The sequence below is a fragment of the Pyrgilauda ruficollis genome, unplaced genomic scaffold, assembly GCF_017590135.1.
Source record: "Pyrgilauda ruficollis isolate IOZ18807 unplaced genomic scaffold, ASM1759013v1 scaffold2, whole genome shotgun sequence".
Taxonomy (NCBI): domain Eukaryota; kingdom Metazoa; phylum Chordata; class Aves; order Passeriformes; family Passeridae; genus Pyrgilauda; species Pyrgilauda ruficollis.
The window spans coordinates 13,249,194-13,269,938 of NW_024519206.1; the positions used below are offsets into that span (position 1 = coordinate 13,249,194).

The following is a 20,745-nucleotide window of genomic DNA, read 5'->3' on the forward strand; positions in this document are numbered from 1 at the left end:
TACTCTTTATAGATTATGCTACAGGCCTAAACAGGTTAGACAAGGGCCTTGGTTAATCAGAGGATTAATTTGGGTTCAGCTATTACGTTGGAAGAGAGATGTTCTGTGTTTCATAAGATATTGCAGTATTCATTTGGACAGTAAAGGCTGTATCAGAAGTAAGCTGGTGGTTACACCTACAGATATTTCTCAGTCATAAAAGGTGTGTAAGCTTATATGGCTCCCTTGATCTGCCTTTCCATTTTTTGCCTTAAAGAAAACATTGCAGAAAAAAGCAGTTTAATTGCAACATCCCTAAAGTCTGAGAAAAAGCTGCAGTTTGCTCCTGTATCTGGATTAGTGGAAGTGATTCATTTGAAGATACTATCTGTTCAGCAAGCATTGTTCACTCCCTGATTTCTTTACAAGGCAGGAATCAACGCTCCATTCACCAGGTACAAAACATTACAATTTAACTTGTGAGCATATTCTGATTTCCTGGCATCACTGCTCCACAGACTTCTCTGAAAAGTTACTTCATGCAAATCAGCCCTGTCTTTTACCACTGGCTTAATGCTGATTGCACAGGCCATGGGAAGAAAGCACTTAAGAGCAAATCCTTGTGCTAGCACTTCTTGCAGCACATCAGCAAGAAAGCAAGGCTGGGAATCAGTTTCCTGGAATCTCAGATGCACACGAAACCTTAAAGAAATACCCACTTTGTCACTAAGGTTCTTAGAATTAATTAAGCTGACCCACTGTTCTTGCAAAAGCCTGCTTCTGCAAATTAGTGCCCATTTGAAAATTGACTGATATTAAAGGAATTTGACAGCAAGAGCAACCTGCTGTGTCCCTCTTGACCACAGTCCAAAGATACACCTTCTGGTTAGCGTGATGAGTAAGATATCATTGTCTCACAGCTACACTGCAGAACCATTATTCTACATTGTTGCCTCTCTCCTGGAGTAGCTGCAGGTGATATGGATGAATACTATCCATTAATATTAGTTATTATGATCTCATAACAAAATCATACATGGAAGGGTGGGTGTTGGGATTTTTTAACCCAATCACTTACTTCCACATTATTGTAGAATGATAAGGTCGTAATTTTATTGCAAAAATAGGTGCTAAAATTCCTAGGAAATTAATCTCTTTTCAGATGCTGAAGAAAGTGCAAGTGCGCAATAAAAAACTGGTTTTTCTTCCGATAAATCCATGTAAAAATACACTGTATGATGTATCCAAGTATTTAGTATTCTAGGCCAGACTCCTCAAATCAGAGCAGCTACTTGCTACTCTGCCGCCTGGCTAATCCATTAAGCAATCTTAATCTGACAAATGAAGGACAACGGCATTTTAGTAATGGGCTTCCTATTTGCTTGGGAAGCCTGCAAGGGGGCTCGGAGCGCTGCCACCCTCCTCACAGTGAGAGGAAGGCCTGGAGCTCTCCCTGCCCGGGCTCACTGCAGCTGGGTGTGAAGGACAGGAGCAGCAGCCCTGGCAGAGCTGTGCTTCCCCTGAGCTGCAGCGCGTGCTGGGAGCTGCGTGCTGCTCCCAGGTTCCAGCTATGGCTCTTCCCTCTGGCCTGGCTCCCAGAAACGCCAAACTGGCGGCATGACTTTCTTGCACTGGCAAGGCTAAAATTCACTTATCCTGCTGATTTAGGGTGTTAGTCACTCTGCCAGGACCCTTGCCAACCCTCAGGCATTCTCCTGCATGATTTTCCCCAAGGCCGACTTTTGTACTGTGCTTATGTTGGTCCAGTTCTTATTTTTGTTCTCCTAAACATTTTTAAAATTCTTCCCAAGCTCAGCATGGTGATACCTGATGAAAAGCAGGTAGTTAGGTGGCTATTTAAAGGCCCTTTGCCCAGCTGGGCTGTGCTGCTATAATTCTTCTGCAAGTAAAGGAGATGGATCAGAAAATAATGCAAAATAAATAATGCAAAAACTTTTGCAGCAGTATGAGAAGCATATTGGTTTTACTCACGCAAAATCAATCAATCTTTAGGAAACAGACCACCCATCACTGTGAGTTTTTCAATGGATTTCAAGAAGAGAACAGTTAGCAGGAAGGCTCCAGTGCTGAGAACACAAATTAGAGATAAGACAACCAAAGTGACCCAGGGCCATTTCTGATATAAAATACCACTAAGCCACTTCTTGAATATTCTTGATTTAATCCTCATCCTGTGTTGTTTCATTCATCACTCTGCATTTTCCTGGGTGCAACAATCTGAAAAGCCTGGGATGCTTTTTTTCGTGGTGTTTGCTTTTTTGGAGGCTGGGATGGATGGGAGGCTTTCATATCCACACGTGTGGAAGGACTAGCTGAAAACACAAGAGCACACAGAGGAATGAATGAATGCAGCAAACCAGAAATCAGGTGCAGTACCTTGTTGGATCAACACAAGTTATACAGCTCCTTCCTTTTAATCCATTTGACCCCTGCTGCAACCTTTTGACTTTAAAAAAGAGTTGAAGCAAGGTGTTTCTGCTGAAGATGTTAATTTTTTATAAAGTTAAGTCCCTAATGCGGAGTTAGGGAAACAAGAGGAATTCACATCAAAATGGGAGCCTTTGATTCAGCTCCCTGCTTAAAGTTAAGCTTTCTGACATGGGTAAAATATGTGTCTGTCAGCTCAATATTTTTCCAGTGTGGTGTTCATGCATTTCCTGTGTTTTAACCATCTGGTGAGCACATAATTCCTTCAGAAAAAGGAGAGACAGCGGCAAGCACGGCAGAGATTCGCGCAGTTTACATTACGGCTTTACACCCAACCGTGAGGTCGCAGCACCGCGTCCCGGAGCAGAGCTTGGCAGCAACCACCAGCACGTCAGAGGAGACCAGACACAGCCCTTGCACTCACAGGGACCACATTTCTTCCTCTCTTGGCAATTGACACAGATTTTTGAAAGCACAAACATGAGGAAAAGAACCCTGAGCAGACTGTCTGTGGGAGGTGCCATCAAGGCTCTTGGAAGTGCTACCACAGTGCACCACGATGTCCCAGTCTGGTTCAATCAATGTTTTCACAACATAGCAGGAGCAAGACACAGGAAATTGTGTGAAAGGAGTAACAGCATGGAGAGGACACTAAAAACTACTCCAACATCGGTTAGGGAAAACTAACACAAATAAAAGCTGGCAGGCTGTAACCAGCAGGGTGGAAGATCTGCTTTCAGAAAACAGGCAGGAAAGGTGTGAGGGAACATAACTTCCTTTTATAATTGTTGGTTCTCCTACCTTGGCACAAAAAGAAAGCGCACAGATTTTATCCTATGACTGACTCCAGGTCACTGGAACAAAACACTTCCTTTAATTTTAAGCACAACTGCTAAACAAAAATTTTCGACTGTAGAAAATGATGGCAGGTAAACTTTCCCCTTGTCACCCCTGAGGTGTTCTCAGAGGAATGTATCAGTCAGTGTGGCTGGGAATGATAAAATCTCAGTCTCCTTTTGGCAATGGATATTTCTGTCCTCCTTTGATAATTTCATTTAAAACTTTGCGTGAGGCAGAATGGTCAGTCACCTACTAACATCCATGTTTTCTCATTGTCTTCCGCTGCTGCAGCTTGGAATGTCTAACAGGTTGAGCCAGTTCAGGTATAAAGGAAGGTGGATCTAAAATCCTTCACTGTGGTTTGTCATTACTTAAGGCAATTTTTGGTTTTGGCAGTGTCATCATAAAGCCAGCAGAAATTTGACCCCATTTCATTTAAAGCAGCCAAAATTTTTTACAAGGTGCATTGAGATTACTAAAGTAATAATATCCAGGATTCCACATCTCAGAGTGCAGATGAGTATCATAGAAGAATCAATTAAGTGATTTCTGAAAAAAAAAAAAAAATTGTGTCTTTCCTATCACCATCAAGTAGCATGGAAATGCTCTGAAGTTTCACTTAGTTACAGTTAACTAAAATTATAAAATTCCTCCAGCAGAGGTCTTCCAGATGAGTGCAAACCAAAATATTGTTAAGATAGCAGGAAATAGACATTGGGCATAGAGTCTATGCAGAAACCTTTATATTTTCAAAGCTTTACACTTAAAGTTGGTTATTTTCACTGTTGGTTTTGTGATTATACAAATGGGATAGGAAGACAACCCTGAGTAATATGTCTCTTGAGCACTTCTGCAAAGGTGAGGAGTGTAAGAACTTGGCATCCAAAACTGTTCCAACTTTACAGGAAATCTCAAGACAAGGACAAGCTACGACACTTATGTCAAAGTTGTTTCTCGGGAAGTAAACAAAAGCAGAAATCTTGCAAGTTTGTTTAAGGAACTTGAGATTTTCTGTGTCTTTTACCTACAAGCAACTAACTCACTGAGGAGTCCTTGGTTTTTCATATGAATGACAGACTATTAACTTTTAAAATGAAAGTTCTGTCGAGAGTGGATGTGACACTGTGAAAAATGGGAAGGCATGCTGCATTGCCATCAGTTCACAGCTCTGACATAAATGCTATTTTATTCACTTCCATCCACAACCCTAAATAATACAAAGGATACAGCTTACAAAAACTAAATTTCTATACAATTAAATCCACAACCATGAAATTTGATACTGTACTCAAAACAAATTTATTTCATTTATTTTTCTGGGCAAAAGCAGAGTGTGAAATTTCATCATACATGTTTGTTCCTGCAAAATTACTACTATAATTAAAGAAGGATCTTGTGGTTTAGATGTGACTAAAAGACAGCAGTGACAGAGGCTGTGCACAGCTGCTCTACAGCTTACAGAGGTTCTGGTTTGAGTCTGCAAAGTTAGGATAATTTAGTCATAACATAAAATAGACACAACAATGTGTATTAAAATCCACCTACATAAAGAATTCATAACTGTGCGTTATATCAAATGCAGTCTCAGAGCAAGTAGTTGTATTTTATTTTTTTGTAAATGCATTTTACACAGTTTAGTGAATACTAAAAGCATCAAGAAGTTCAAGGCACTGCACTGGGACTTGATCAAGAAGGTGTTTTGTTTCTTTCCTATAGTGTAAACTAGAGAAGTTTATAGTATCACTGATGAATAACTAATACATTTAAATTGTTGAACCCTCATGTTTCAATATGTGCTCAATAATCAGAAGGCCAATATCATAGCTGAACACATTCCAACTGCACTTAATGCAATTAACTGGGTTTTAAGAGAACAGAATTGTAAATCCAAGCCTACCTAGTGGACAGAAAGTATAGATTAACCTCAGTTCAAGTATGGAAAAAAGGGATAATTCTTTCCTCCATAATATATTTTTCATGAAGGTCTCATATTTTAACAGCTTTAACCAGAGTAATTCCATGTTACTCACATGCACATCAATTGTAGTGAATCAAGGCTTGCAAATTAGAATTTTATTAGCTGTAGCAAGGTTAACAAGTAATCTTTCAGTGTAATACTTCAGTGTCATTTACTCTTCCATTTTATCTGACAGAGGCTCTTGATACCCTCATGAAAGACAGAGATTATTCAGCCTTAGTGGTAACTATCAACACATGTCAATTGGTCTTGAATGAAAAGCAACAGTGGCAAAAAAACCTCTCACAAACACAACGGCACAGCTTTGCAACCCCGTCAGAAACCCAAAAGCCTTAAGCAATTAAATTATTGCATCTTTCTGCAGCAAAATCTCCTGAGTAGTTTGAAACTGAAGTCGCAATAACCAAAAATTTCCTCCCTCAAAGACTACTGATGATATTTGCTCTTATGTGTTAATCTGCTTGAAAAAAAAAAAAAAAAAAAAAAAAGTCTTCATTTAAAAGTGCATTGACTGCTGCTTGTAGGGCTTGGAGCCACATGTGTGGTATTTGTTATCAGCTTGTGAAACATATCCAATATGATAGTGAGACTTCCAGAAAAAATAGCTAAGCAGTAATTAAATCAATATGGTTTCAAGATGCCAATACAGTTGTGTGCTTCTAGAGCATAGATCAGCCTTTGACTCCTGTGCAAAGCTCTCAATCTCTATTTTGAGCTTGCACCCACTTTTCTTTGCTTGAGAAGTCATTCTGGACAGTGGAGGCTCTTTAACAGGAAACAGCCTGTTGGGAACTCCCCATGTGTGGAGACGCAAGGCTTGACTCCATTTCAGAATGCTGGCTTATTCTATTATGATATATATTATATTAAAATACTACACTAAAACTGTACTAAAAGAATAGAGAGAAAAGATCATCAGAAGGCTACAAAGAACAAGAATAGAATAGAATGAATAACAAAATCATGTGACTGCTCACAGCCGTGGCACAGGTGGGTGTGATTGGTCATCAGTTGAAAACAATCCACATGGACCAATGGAAGATGCACCTGTTGCATTCCACAGCAGCAGATAGTTATTGTTTACATTCCTTTCCTGGAGCTCCCAGCTCCTCAGGAGGGAAAAATCCCAGCAAAAGGATTTTTCAGAAAATATCATGGCTACAACAGTCCACTGTTATTTTAGAACTACTTACTTTCTACAAAGTAGCAGGATTTCTTTCTGAAATATATTTTGAGACAGTGACCCTAATGGAGGGATTCCATGCCAGCAACAATTTAACTGGTGTGTTGGCTTCCAGATTGCTTCCAATATATCTTTATATCTTTATGTCTTGATGGTGAAATTGCACAATGTTTTTTGTCAGGACAGACTAAGAGGCAATGTGCTCCCCTTGGGTTTGTAATAGATTTGCATTCTGGGATTTATTTGAAAAGCTTATTCAACCACAACTTTGGTTGGAGAGATTTGTTTGGCTTCTATTTTTTTTCAGATGTTAAAAATGCTAGGATTTTTTTTTTTAAGGGAAGCTTAAGATTCCCTAATTCATTCTTCCATTACAAGGGTGTGAAGAAAAGCAGCAGGGAGAGGGGACTCCTGTGACAGTGTGACAATAATTGACATGGAGAGAAGGAAGTACCTTTTCTCATCACACATACCCAGGCCTAGGAACTTTTTGACTCAGAGAGCTTCAGAAAACCTAGAGAGCACCCAAGAAAGTCCGTAACATTTTCTATTTCAATAGCATTGAACTGGCCCAGACTGTTTGGTTTCCTCAGCTCCAAATGTCTCAGCCACTGCAGGCTCCTGTTTCACTGTACATGGCACATGCTCCTAAAAAAAACCCAATTTAAATAGGTTAAGATTATTCTCAAGCATAAAAAAGGCTCAAATAGACAACATAAGACTGTATGTAACATATCTTCCCTGTGTGATTACTGAGGCCATGACAGGGCAACTGCCTCAAACAAAATGAAGTAAAGAGATTGGCCAAGTAAAACAAACCCCTCATTCTAATCAAGTGGACTAAAACTTGTAAATCAGATCTTATTCTCTGATCTTTGTAGTTTGAGCTTAATAAGATGGAAGATTTAGAAGAACATCCAATTTTTCTGAAGTTCTGGCTTCATCTGCTGATGGGATTCAGTTGCAGCAGAGCAAAATCAGCTTCTCTCTCTAAAACAGAAACCTACTACCTGAATGGCAGCAGAATGGCTCTTTGGGATCTGCAGGTGACACTGACAAAATCCTGGCTTACTATAATGGAACCTAAGTCACTGAGACCTCTAGATGCCTAAATTTAGGTGTCCTCATGTTGTGGATCCTACTCACTAGAGGGGGACTCAAATTGTTCATAGCAAGCCTTCTTGAGTCACAATTTCACAAACTAGAGCATCCAAGGACCTAGAAGGTATGTCAAACCCCAGTTAAGCCTGAAAGACATTGAGAAATCAAATCAAGGAGTAAAAATAAATATCAGACTGTAGTTTTCACTTTCCAAAATATTTTTAGATATAATCTTAAAATTAGAAAGCAAAACCAAGACAAAGTCTGAAAAGTAAGTGCAACTAAACATTGAAAGATTGCATCTTGTTTCAAGGTCATAAAGATCTTCTGTGGCATAATGAGCTTATACAAAGCAAAATCCCATAGTTTGGGAGAGCTAACTATAGTTCTCAGAAAAAAAATCAAAGTATAATGGTTCATGAATTGCAGTGAAAAACTACTGTCCACATTACTAAACACCAAAATAAATCATACTGAAAAGATAATGCTGATTCTAGATTTTGATAAATCTATTTCTTATGCAATTTCTTCTCTGCTAATTTGATCATCAGTTTTTATCTGTTAATACTGGCTTGATTGCTGAATCAAGTACCTTCAATGAATCCTGTTCCTTGACTCCATCGATGGCATTGGTATGAGCGCTTTTGACTTCTTCACTTTTCTTAACTTTTAGGCTTTAAGCTGAGTTCACACAAGTTTTATTCAGTGAAGTTCTGTCAAATTATTTTCCAAGAGTGTATCTACAACAAGAGGTTCACGATACTACAGGATCCCTCAGTTTCTCAAGTAGCGCATATTCCCTCACCTCACACCGCTTCTGGGACAGTTAGGCAGGCATTACTGACACACTATTCTATTCCTCTTCCATTTGCAGATGCATCTCCACTGTTGTCCTAGGGAGTTATAAAGCTTAATCATTCTCTGCTAGTGAGAGATCCATAGGGGATGCAGCTTCTTAGAAACTGGTCCAATTTATTTGATGTCATCATCCCTCAGGGAATGGTGTTTGCGACTGAGTTGAATGTTAATGATTAACATTCCATGTTCTAAAAATGGTGAAAGGTCTATGGAATAGTCTCTGTAGCTATTTCTTGGATGCAATGTCAAGGATATATATTAACAGGTCTTCTATAAATACAATAATTTGCCCTGAAAAAAAACCACTTCAAAGAGTATAAAATCCTTCCCAGCATCTTAAATATACTAAATCAGGCACAATAATGATTCCCTGTATAATTACGGTATTAAATTGTGTCTCAAATTCACGTCAGTGAAAATTCATTTAGTGTTTTTCACTTACAGGCATCACAGGAAAATGAGTTGAGACAGTCATGCTACTGGCTGTGACAGAAACATTTGTCTTCCAATGTCTGTAAATAAGAAAAAAGTAAATAAGAATTGATTGATAAAAATTTGAATGGAAAAGAGGTTAGCCATTTATTGGTATGAAGAAACTGCTATCACAAATCTAGTCTGAATAATGCACCATACTGGGAGAGAAAGGTTTCCATACAGCCCAAGGATGAAATCAATAGTCACAAAACACAAGCTCTTACTGAAGCTTTTGACAACTACTTTCTGATTCCAAAAGAAGTAGTATAAAGTTGGGTTTTTTTAAGAGGCAAAATACTGTAAGATTCAACTAGCAACTAATGCTCTCTATTTCCAATACCCTGAGAACAACAGTATGTGAGTTAATTTTAACATGTGGAAAGAGCATTTAATTTTATCAGAAGGAAACAATGAAGAATCTAATTTATTCTCCATATGTGTGCATAACCCCCACTGATATTAATAAGAGTTAAGCAGCTTATGGAGAGGAAAATAGGGCTCCAGATGTGGCAAAATGTTTTAAGAAAATTATGTGCAGCTTTCTAATGACAACAAAAATTATTTCTTTTTCTATATCATTGTAGAGAGAAAACTTGCTTCATATCCAGCCAGTCATGAAGTGTTGTGTCTTTCTCAAGGCTATGTGTGTGTGAGCAGTGGTACGTACTCAGACGCACCCAGACACAAACACACTCACAGACGTGTGGATGGATGGTGTCTCATGAACACACAAGCACATCCTTCTCAGTTGTTGCCTTTTTCCAACTAGGGTGATCCATGGCATAGGCTTGTTTGAAATTCCATTGCTCTTGCTACTGGCTGCTCTTCCCAGCAGGGGTAAAAGAAGGAAAATTTTGCTTATTTTTTTTTTTTTTTAAGTGAGTGTTTAAAGTGCTGTCAGAGGTAGCCAACAGGGCCAATAAAGGCTGGTGAAAAACCTTCTTTGCCCTATGCTACATTTGACTGTAATTCTACAAATTTTGGTGAGTATGGGGGATTAATCTTGATTAACCACAGGCAAATTTCCTCAGTTTTGCATTGGCACTCCTGAGGTGGAATACGTTTTGACTTAATCCTTAACATTTGTGTCAGTCACTTCCATTTTCTTTTCAGGATGAACTGTGATATTAGAGTTTGGTCTTTAGCAAGTCATTCCATCTAATTATTCATTCTTCTGAGGCATTTCCTACTGAAGACATGAAAATACTTTGCTGTTTCTATGGTAGAGCTCTTTCTCTTAATTTTCTGAACTTTATGAGAACACAGTGATCCTTATGCACTTGTCCAAACCAACCACTGCTAAATGGAACCTCTGAAGACCCTGAAAGGGTTGTCTCTTTATTGGTGTTCACAGCAGAATTTTAACTGAATGTCATTCAACTTTCTTTTTACAGCATTCCCTGGGGAGCTGGCTGGGCCTTGAAATCCTGCACTGCGTGTTCTCTATAGCTAAGAATTTGCAAACCTGAACCAAATCATCCTCAACACTTTTACAGCTCCCATTCTGCCCAGCTGAGCTTATGACATGTTAATGCTGTTTGCACACAGACACTTATTTATGACTCTTTTACATGGCTTTCATCGGATTGTGTCTTTAATTTATTGTGCAATTTTAAAATCATACCGTTTGAAGCACTTGCCTCTGATAAAATTCCCTAAAATTTGCATTTCACATAATGTCTTTGCACGCTTCAAAATGTCAGAATAATAATGAGAGCAGGACTTCCAAGGTTTTGTTTCCCTATTACATCTATGGAATGAAAGACAGGTTGGGTAGAGGCATCTCTGTTTACTTTCCTTTTGAATCATAGACAATAGGACCTTCAGTCACTGATAAAAGCTCATTTGTACTCTGAATGTTTTCCTGTCCACTTAAGCTGATTTTATAGAACATGCAAAATGACTATTCAATATTCAGTTAATTATGCACCAAATGGAGTAAGCCAAAGAATTAACTTAATCAAGCATTCTTTTTTCCTTAGGAAGAAAACCCCAAACAAACCAATCCAACCAGAAAAAAAAAAGCCAAAATCAGATAAGAGCCATGACAGGTATTGCAGAGAGACTCCTGGCTTGACTGTCAGGAGACATTCATCCCTTCCAGGTGGGGCTATTTACCTCTGATGGTGGTTTTAAACTGGAGATTTCATTTTGCCATCATTTACTTTGTCAGCTTTTTCCATTGTCAGGCTTAGATAGTTACTTAGCAAATTTCTACTTATGGTATAGGCTATATATATATATTATATATAATATATTATATATAGATAATATTCTATATAAATATATTATATATATATAATATTATATATAAATATATCTGGTATATAAATATATACCAGATATATTTATATATATCTGGTATATATTTTTACAAGCTTTTCATTTACAGGTTTTCTCAGTTGTGCTTTTATCTTTGTAGGTAGAGACCATATATAAATATATATATTTATAGCAAACTACTTATGGAATAGAAATATTTTTTTACTATCAATTCATCAGAATGTTTCTTCAGTTGAGCTTTTATCTTTTAAGTCCAAATATGCACCACTCCACCACAGACCACAAATAACAGGATTAGAAATACAGAAATTCTGCACTGGGACCAAGACCTGGCCTTCTCTTCAAAGTCAGGGTTTTCAAATATTTAAATGGATCTGACTTAGGAAATTAAAAGGGGCTAACAGCTGAAATTGTTACAGTTCCTATCCCTATTGCTCACAGTCTCTACTCATCTATAGTCCTCTATAGTCTGCATACAACACAGTTTTATCTGGTTCTGAATGATAAACAAACAGGACCCTATTTTCCTTATATATATTTGGTGTGGGTGCTTAAAACTACAGCAAGCATCTCAGGGAGAAGATAAATTGGAAAAAGTTAACTGGAGAAGCAAGGTAATCCATGATGCCATATCTTAAAATGGAGTTGAATTTACTAAAAATCTGGGTTTTGCCAGGATAATGGTTCAATACCTAAGACCTGCAGAACATGTTGGATATTTACACTTTTCTCAAACCCCTTAGAGCTCAAAATCCCATTTCTAACCTTCTTCGTGACTGAGAAATTGTAAGAAGAGATTTGTTGGTAAACCTGTGGTTACCTTGTGACTGTCCTTGGTGGAATGGTACTAAGCAGATGCAAGGGAGTTTTATTGTATGAAAGGATGTATTTTCATTTATAAATGCAACAAAAGCTTCAGTTTTTGACTAGGAACATTTGTCTCTCCTGGTTTGTTTCCTCCTCTCTCTACAGCATAAAAATACATATTGACACTACCTTGTGGCATTGCAGTTTTTACTGTGGTGCATTATAGTTTTCAAAGCACAGTAATTTTTATGATATGTGGTAGCTTAAAGGGAAAAGCAGTATCCAGCAGGGAAATGAAGGGTGAAACACTGGCCTCTTTGAAGTCAGTGAGAAAAACTATTACTGCCTTCAGTATGGGCAAGGTTTCAGTCCAAGCATTCAGAGAGAAACATGGAGCTGTGTATTGATTTTACCTCTTAGGCAAAACTGTAGAGAAGAGAAGAGAAATGCATTCATCTGGAATCTAGGAGGGTTAATGTCAGTAGGCCTTCAGGAAATTGTGTTACATAGATGAATGGTATGTTGGTCCAATCAAACAACCAAAATCTCTACATTTGACCTCCAAATCACTAAAAGAAGAATAAAGAATCCAACTGCAAAACCCATTATAGGTTGTAAGGTTTCTGTTTACATATGCAAAAGAGAGCATCCAAATCTGAACATATTGAAGAGTAAAACAGCCAAGTTTGAGGCTCCTCCAGCCTATATTAGTAAATTGCAAAGTATACCAAATACATTTAGACAGTATTTTGTAAAGGAACAGTAAACATTTATAAATAAAACCCATATTAATATGGGAATTCTCTCCTAGTAGCTGCCCCTCTCTAATTTAAGATATTTGTAGCTAATTAAGGGAATATGGTATCACAATTAAACAGGGGAAATATTGAGATAAATAATTCATGAACATCTGAAGTAAATAACTTCTAAATAGATGCTTTGGCTAATTTATTTTTGACAAATAAATGAGCAAAGCTTTGTTTTTGCAATAGTCTGATGACCTGAAATTTTCACTTCTGTAGCTGAAGTAGAACATATTTTGGACAACTGCTGGTTTAATTTCTAAAGGTCCATAACATACAACTTAGGTAACAAAACATACAGTTCTACCATTATTTGTGAATGTAGAGTGTCTGAATACATTTTTGTATTGAACAGTTCTCAAATCCATCAGCCAAAATATGTCAGTACCAAGAAATAGAGAGAATGCTGAAATAGCAAATAAAATCATCAATTAAATCTTCATAGGTTTGCATATAACTTACATACATGGAAAAGATGTGACAGGAGAGTTGAAGTAGCTCTGTCCTGAACCCCACTCTTTCTTGCTTCTTAATGAAAGAGTAAATCTGAGGCTTTGATATCACTGCTTTGTCATGGTAATTGGAAAGCTGTGAATTCAACATGATGACTTTACTTCAGGTTGAAGGAAGCAGAGATGTTGAACCATGAGGAAAAGAATTTATTTAAATGTCAGTCTAGATAAAAGGCCAAAGGTTAATAAAAGCTATGCATTGTACATCATGGAGTTGCTTTTTAAGTGTGATGTACTTGAAACAATTCTATATGAAAATCTCTGTTTGTGCCCATTAGGCCCATATTTCTCATTGAGTTTGGTAATACATAGGAACATAAGAATTAGAATACTCAGAAAAGGAGACTGATTATTGTTGTTAAGTTCATCAAAATTGTTTCTATTCTTGTATCTCTCACCTCTTCACCTACATCAAATTATGTAGTAGTGCAATTGCTTCCAATAATTATAAGGAGAACTGGAAAGTAGCTCTTATACAAACATGACCTTCACAGTAAATAAGGATCCATTCTATTCAGAGAGAGGCAGTACAGAAATATGAAAAAAAGTCCTCATTTCCTATATGTGTAGGACTTGTTTGATACTAGTTGCCTGGACCAGCAAAGGGTTTCTCTGTCCAAAATTATTAGTGTTTATGATTCAGTAAAAAAATTACACATATAGTTAAATATTTAGTAGCTTTGTGTTCCACCTCTGGAAAAATTTAAATGAAACACTGTCATGTTCAAAAGTAAGAACATAATCATGATGTAAAAGAGAACTATAATGCAAATAGTCAGGACTTTCAAATTGTGTTCTCTAAGGCAAAATATTTGAAACTTGCTGATTGTTGTTAAGAAAGGAAAAACATACTGAAGTTCAATTTCACCTGAACTGATTCTGTAAAATTTATGGTTTTATAATAAAATCTAGGGGCAGTTACATAGTTGACAGGTAATTTCAAAACCTTTATCAGTTTCCAATTTCAGCTTAGAGCTCCACAATAAAAAACTTTGAAATCAACATAACAAGGAAATTCTCTACCCCAGCAAACTCCCTATCTGATGTTTAATTAAAATAGGATGTATGAGACAGGAAGAGAGGAAAGGACAAGTAGGATGGATGTTCATAAATTAGTCATAGCAGCAGCTTTAGCACTCACAAATGATGAACAGCCCATTTGCTGTATGTTTTTTTGCAGAGCTAATAAAATTCAATAGATGCCTCTAGTTCGTTCACCAATTGAAGGTGCAGAGCTAAAAATTGCATCAGGCATTAGGGGTCTCGAGCCTTCCTCTTTGGAGTACGAGGAAAAAAGCGAGAAATCACAGAGAGTCTTGAACTACACCACCACCTGCTGTTGCAATCATTATGACTCACATAATTTATTCATACCCAAATACACTGTGCATCTGCTATTTATTGATATTTTGGTTTATTTTTCTTATTATAGCTTCTGCTTATATTGAATCAAGTTTCCAAGTACTGTGGATAGTATATAAATATGGATTATATGTTGCTTATAAAGGCCTTTCCCTTTCACAGCATCAAAGAATGAAAAATGCATTTCCTCCCTTTCCAGCTAAGCAATATAAACATCAAAGGAAGGATTAGCATTTTAGGTCTTTGCACTCTAAATCTTTGTGTCATATGTCTTGCTGTCTTACACAGAACATTTATATTTCTATACCTATTACGTAATCAGAGCAGTGGGCCAAACATCTTTACTTTCCTCTTATTTGCATAATTAATTAAATTCCAACATTTTTGCCAAGCTATCTACACTCACACTGAAATAACAACTGCCACTTTTCATGCTGAAATGAATTCATTACCCAGGATTCAAACTGCTGCTCTCCCTGCCAGGTGAAAGTTTACAGCACACAGTCAGCCCCTGCTCCTCTGCTGTAATATCCCAGCCATCAGATATTGTGGATTATGGCAGATGCCAGGAACACAATCCCTGATGCCGTGACTGCAAAACCAGAAGGGCCTTGAGGATTGTGCTGCAGCCACCTACAGGGGCTTGGCTGTCATATGGCATGGAGAGGGGCTGAGGAGACTCAAAATGTGCTGATTTCAAGCCAGATTCTTGTAGGAGGGCTGTTATGAAATGTCCCTGTATAATGGAGACTTCAACAGCTTAAAGATAGCAATAGATATGATTGTCTGCATTGGATTAATTTCTTTCAGATGAAGTAATCCAGGCTGATACAGAGATTCATATTACTGCAGGCCGTATCTAGTGACCCTTTTTTTTTTCTCATCCATACTTGTGTTTTAAATCTCTTTTTCTGCAGCAGGAAACATTCTGCCAAGTCAGTAAAATTAAAGAAATTCTATGCAGAGGTCTTTGCATCCACTTTGAAAGCGCCTACTGTGTCTAAAGTTGAAAGAGAGAAAACCAGCATATCAAATATGTGGATAGCTAGCTATGCAACAAGCCATTTGGCCAACAGGGAAAAATCTGGCTTCTTGAAGGAAAGCAGTACAGCTCTGCCTGCATTCCTTTATTTGTTATTTCTAGGTTTTTCAACCCACCGTACAGAAGGGTGACTTTCTGCTTGCTTTTATCACATAGGAACAGTAACAACTATTTGTCAGCTAGGATTTGCCTTCACGAAGTCACTGCAAGTGAGCAGTGGTGGTGATGGCCCTGCAGAAGGCAGGTGGCCTTTCTCATCTGCAGAGCCTTTTTTTTGAAGTGATGACACAAACCAGTACATACCAGTTGGCTGGGGAGCCAAGGCCACTCCAGAGGTCACTCCACAGCACAAAAGCAGCACAGACATGTCCCCAGCTGTCAAAGTCACTATGTTTTGCAGTGATGACTCTCCAAATGCAGGTCCTCACCCTGCTTACCTTACAATTTTACCAAAGTACATTCTTCCACCAGAGTTTACATGACAATGAAATGATGCATGTACCTGCATAGCAACAGGTTTCAAAACACACAGTGAAAGAAAGTTACTTTCAAATATAATTTTACTTATTTTTGAGTTTGTTTCAATAGTTCTTGGCCTGCAAGACTTATTATTTGCTGTAATTCCATGGTGTTCACTCATTTTTGTTTAATGGAGAACAAAATATATGTGAGCTCTAGCTTGAACAGGAGTTTCACCATGCCAAAGTATAAGATTGCATAATTAGGCTACAGAAATAATCCAATATATTGAAAGTTTGGAGAAACATTTTAGGTATTTTCTGAGATTTTTTTTTTTTTTTTTTTTTTTTTTTAGAATCAAGCAGCAATGGGTTTGGGTTCCTTTAATATTCCAGCTATTACCTTGAGCTTCCCGTATCTATTAGTTTTTGGAATACAATGACCTCTTCTGCAGTGAGTCAAATGTTATTTCAAATTTCACATTGAAATGTTTTAGCTGAGCTTTAGCATTAGGCAGGTACTCACTTCTTTGGAATGTTGCTATAGACTGTGGACTGTTTTTTTCTTCAACAAACTCTTTAATCTCTTAGTATATGTAAATAAATAAATAAAATTTAAAAATAAAAAAACAGCCGCAAAAAACAAGCACTCTAACTGCGTCAGTAAAACTACATTGAACCAATCTAGAAGCAAGGAAATCTTCAAGGAATCTTCCCCAAGAATGAAAACCAGAAAAGCTTTCAGATCTTTCTCATGCTTAATGCAAAGTATTTTGTATTTTTCCTTTGCAACTCACTGTAAATGTCAAATGCAGTGTTCTAAGATCATAATACATAAGGAAATGTGATTTTTCTGAGTTCCTCAAAACTTTTGGAAGCTGTGACTTCTCATCAGAGTGCAGCTATCATGGAAGCAGGCACTAAATTTAGTTCTATAGGGAGGGTAAAGTACAAGATTTTTATCAGAGTTATATGAAGCATAAACTTATGAAAATCCCAGGAATAGTTTACATCAGAGTTTACCAATTAAAGTTTATTCTTGATACTAAGTATTTCTATCATTATTAATGGATATATCTGGGGTCTGCCAAATTAGACTAGGGCAGAATCTGTTTACAGTTTCTGTAACATAGAGCTGAGATTTGATTGCATTGTCTTTACTTTGCACTTTTTGCAAAGCAAACAAGGCTACTTTTGTGTCATTTAAATTTGCTTCCCCTTTGATGTAGTAATTTCCCCTCTAGTTTAATGGCTTTTATGTTCTTTGCTTGTAGCAAGAAAAAGGCCATCCTGTCTTGAAATACGAGTTTCTTTTAATCTATGGTACATTTCACTTAACTTTATTAATTTACCTTTCAGTGTTGTAGCAACGGAGATTGCACAACCTCATACCTGCTGTTACCACAAAAATTATCTACAGTTGCTGGTTGATAATTTCAAAGGTACACACACTCATAACCAGACATGTTCATACTCACTGGTTTTGGATAGAAAATACTCCATTTCCAGTTACTGGAATATCTGAAGTAATCATTCTTTGAAGAAATTGCTCTCTTGATTTATCCAGATATCAGGGTGGAAAGACAATTTAAAATTAGTTAAGGACAATCTTTCCTGCCTCCTAAATCTCAGCAGAATAAGGGGGTTTTCTTTCTTTCAGGTTATTTGCCCCGTCCCTGCGGATTCTGACAGTGTTGTTAACACCACCATATTTCACCAATCATATGAGACACAGTTCCAAGAGTTGCTGGAGAGACATGAGGGCAAGAGAGTTCTAGATTATGGAGGGGGAAATTAAGACATAACAGACTACAAGGAGGCAAACACTGGAAAGAGATAAAGCAGAAGAAGCAGAAAATGACCACGTAGGATACAAGCAAATCCCATTTGACTATTTGAAACATCACACACATTGCAAGTAACAATTTACCAGGACAGTCTTGGTGTTCACTGTATTATTGCAGTATTTTCCTACACCCCAGGTATCAGCCTGGTTTTATGACCTATCTGCCTTTCTCATCTTGTCCTTAACATCCGGTCTTCAAAATGCGTGACACGAAATATTTGGCCAAAGACCAAAAAGCAGTGACACGCCTGTCCCGGTTTTATGCCCGTACGCGGCAATTTACAGATTAACAGGAGTTAGTGCTAATGCCTGCTTTAAAGCTCGTTCCTTCTCACAGGGAGCGAGCCGTCGTTACAAAATCAAACCCGGAGAAGCCAGCTGGCCTCGGCCGCGTTGCCAGCGCTGCCGCAGGACCCCCGCGGGGGCAGCGGGAGCCGGCAGCCGCCACGGCGGGCACCGCTGCCGCTGCCGCCTCCGCCGCTAGAGGGGACTCGGGACCTGTTTTCCCGAGGAAAAAACGGGAACCGGCTGCAGGTTCTAGGGAGCCCGGGCTGCATTTTGGCTCCGCGGGAAAAGGGAAGCGGCTGGGCGCGGGTTGCAGAGCGGGCAGGCGGTTTGCTCGCTGCTTTGGGACGCGGAGCAGCTGGGTGGGTAAGGCTTAGGTTGCCAAAGAAACTTTAATGCGCTTCCTCGCTCCCAAAGTAACTTTGTGTTAGAGACTCCTTGTTATGAAACATGGAAGGCTTTCATAAATCAGCGTCATGGCAAATAGGTTTTAAGCTTCTTACAGATCCCGTGCCAGCAAGACTGTGTGCCATGCAACTCGGGCGCCCACCTTCCTGTAGCCTTTCCACCCCCGTTTTATAAAGTGAGATGGAAGCTTTGGCTGGCTATAAAACATTGGAAAAGGGAACGAGAAAGACAGACAACAGGCGGAAACCTCCAAGTGATGCTTTCTCGGCTCTTCTTTCCCACTTGCACACTAACACACAGGGCTGCGAACCCGGCGGGTCGGCCAGACCCTCCGTGCTCCCGTTGGATGCTGCAGCCTCCCTCCGTGTGCCCTCAGATCCCCCTGGCCAGGAGGGCTGCGGGGGGAGGTGGGAGGGAGAACCCAAACTGTGGCCAGGCCGGGGCCCCGCACTGGCTGTGCACCTGGCAGGGCAAAACCCCGTGTTGGTGTCGGCCTGTTTTTTGGGTTTTTTTTTTACTAAGAAAAACGGATGTCAGAAGGGAGAAAAAAAAAAAAAAAAAAAAAAAAAAAAAAAAAAAAAAAAAAGAAAAAAAAAAAAAAGGGAAAAAAGGGAAGGTGGGATATTGCCCGGAGGGAGAGAGAGCCCCGCGGGAAAGGAGGGAAGCCCGCGGGGGCAGGAGAGGACAAAGGGCAGCGAGGGCGAGGGGAACAACCCTGCCCCAGCCGTAGCGGCGCGGCAGCGGGGTCCGCGGCGGGCAGGGGTCGGCGGAGCGCAGCCCAGCGCGGAGCCCACACTGCGGTACCGCCGAGGCAGCGCCGGCCGAGGCGCTCAACAGGCGCTGCCGCCCCGCCGGGACGGGGCCGGCACACGGCAGGAGCCGCACTCGCTGCCAGCCCCGTGCCAGGCGGCGGCGGCGGCCGGGAAGGGGCTTGGCCGCCGCTCGGCGGGGCTGCCGCGCCGCCGGGGCTCGCCCGAGCGGGACCCACCCTGCCCGCTCAGCCGGGGCCGGCAGCCCGGCCGGCAGCGCCGCCGCTTCCTTTGTGTGCGTGAGGGGAGCTGCGGCGGGTCCCCGCGGCGGGCTGTCAGCGCTGCCCGCGAGGAGGCGGGGAAGGGAAGGGACGGGAAGGGAAGGGAGGAGGCGAGGGAAGGCGCTGGCAGGGCGGCTCTCGCGTCCCCGTCACAAGGTAAGCCCTGCTCCCCAGGGCGGAGAGAGGCGCTGGAAGCGCCGCGGGGCCCTTTGCCTGACCTGCCGAGCGGCTTCGCCCAGCCCCGGAGCGCGGCCGGCAGCGCCTCGGCGGGTCGCCGCCGCCTCCTGCTCCCCGGCGGCGCGGGGAGCCGAGCGCGGGCTGCGGCGGCGGCTCGGCGCGGCGCGGCTCCGGCACTTTGCGATGGGCTGGCGGCAGCGGCGGCCGGACAGCAGCGGGGGCCGACGCGGGGCTCGCAGCTAAGGGGCGAGGAGGAGGGACCATGGCCGCATCCAGCAACTCCAGTTTGTCCGGCTCGTCGGTTTCCTCCGGTAAGTTTCTCCAGCGAGCGCCGCATTTCTCCCCTCCCTCCATTTTAGCAGGGATCTACCTGTCTGCAGAGCGCCTCGCCGTCCCGCTCGCCCCGACCGCGCGGCAGGCGCTCCCCGAGCCCCGCCGGGCGCTCCCCCGGGGCGGCGATGCCACTGCCCGGGGTCAACTGTCCCTCAGGCGGCACCGAAGGGGCAAGCCGGGACGGGGGAAGCGCGGCGGGGCCCGGTTCGCCTCCCCGCCGCCCTGCCGTGCCTTTGTGTGGGGTGAAGGAGTAGGGAGCCCCGCGCCCGGCTCCCTCGCCGGGGGAGCAGCATCCCTCCTGGCTCGGGAAGGGGCGCGCCCGCGGCCCCGTGGCCGGCGCGGTACCGGGAGCTGCCGGGAGCCGCGGGGCTCGGGGTGAGGAGGGCATGCCAGGACCAACGCGCATCCTCTGCCGTGGTCCCCGCGGTACAGGACGGGCCCCGTTTCGCGCCCCGGAGCGTCATGGTGCTTTGGGGCGGGCGGGGGTTGCCAGGCGTGCCGCTTGGTGGGTGTTGTGGCACACCTCGCGTTTTCAGTA

At 41.1% G+C, this 20,745-nt stretch overlaps 1 protein-coding gene across 1 annotated transcript in view; it reads left to right on the forward strand.

Annotated features, from left to right (window-relative positions):
- The first annotated feature begins 19,824 nt into the window (after positions 1-19,824).
- Positions 19,825-20,745, forward strand: part of CHN2 (chimerin 2) — a 160,665-nt gene continuing 159,744 nt past the window's right edge. The window contains exon 1 of the mRNA XM_041466701.1: positions 19,825-20,185. Within this exon, the coding sequence (XP_041322635.1) occupies positions 20,137-20,185 (49 nt within the window). The 5' untranslated portion in view covers positions 19,825-20,136. The remainder of the gene's footprint in view (positions 20,186-20,745) is intronic.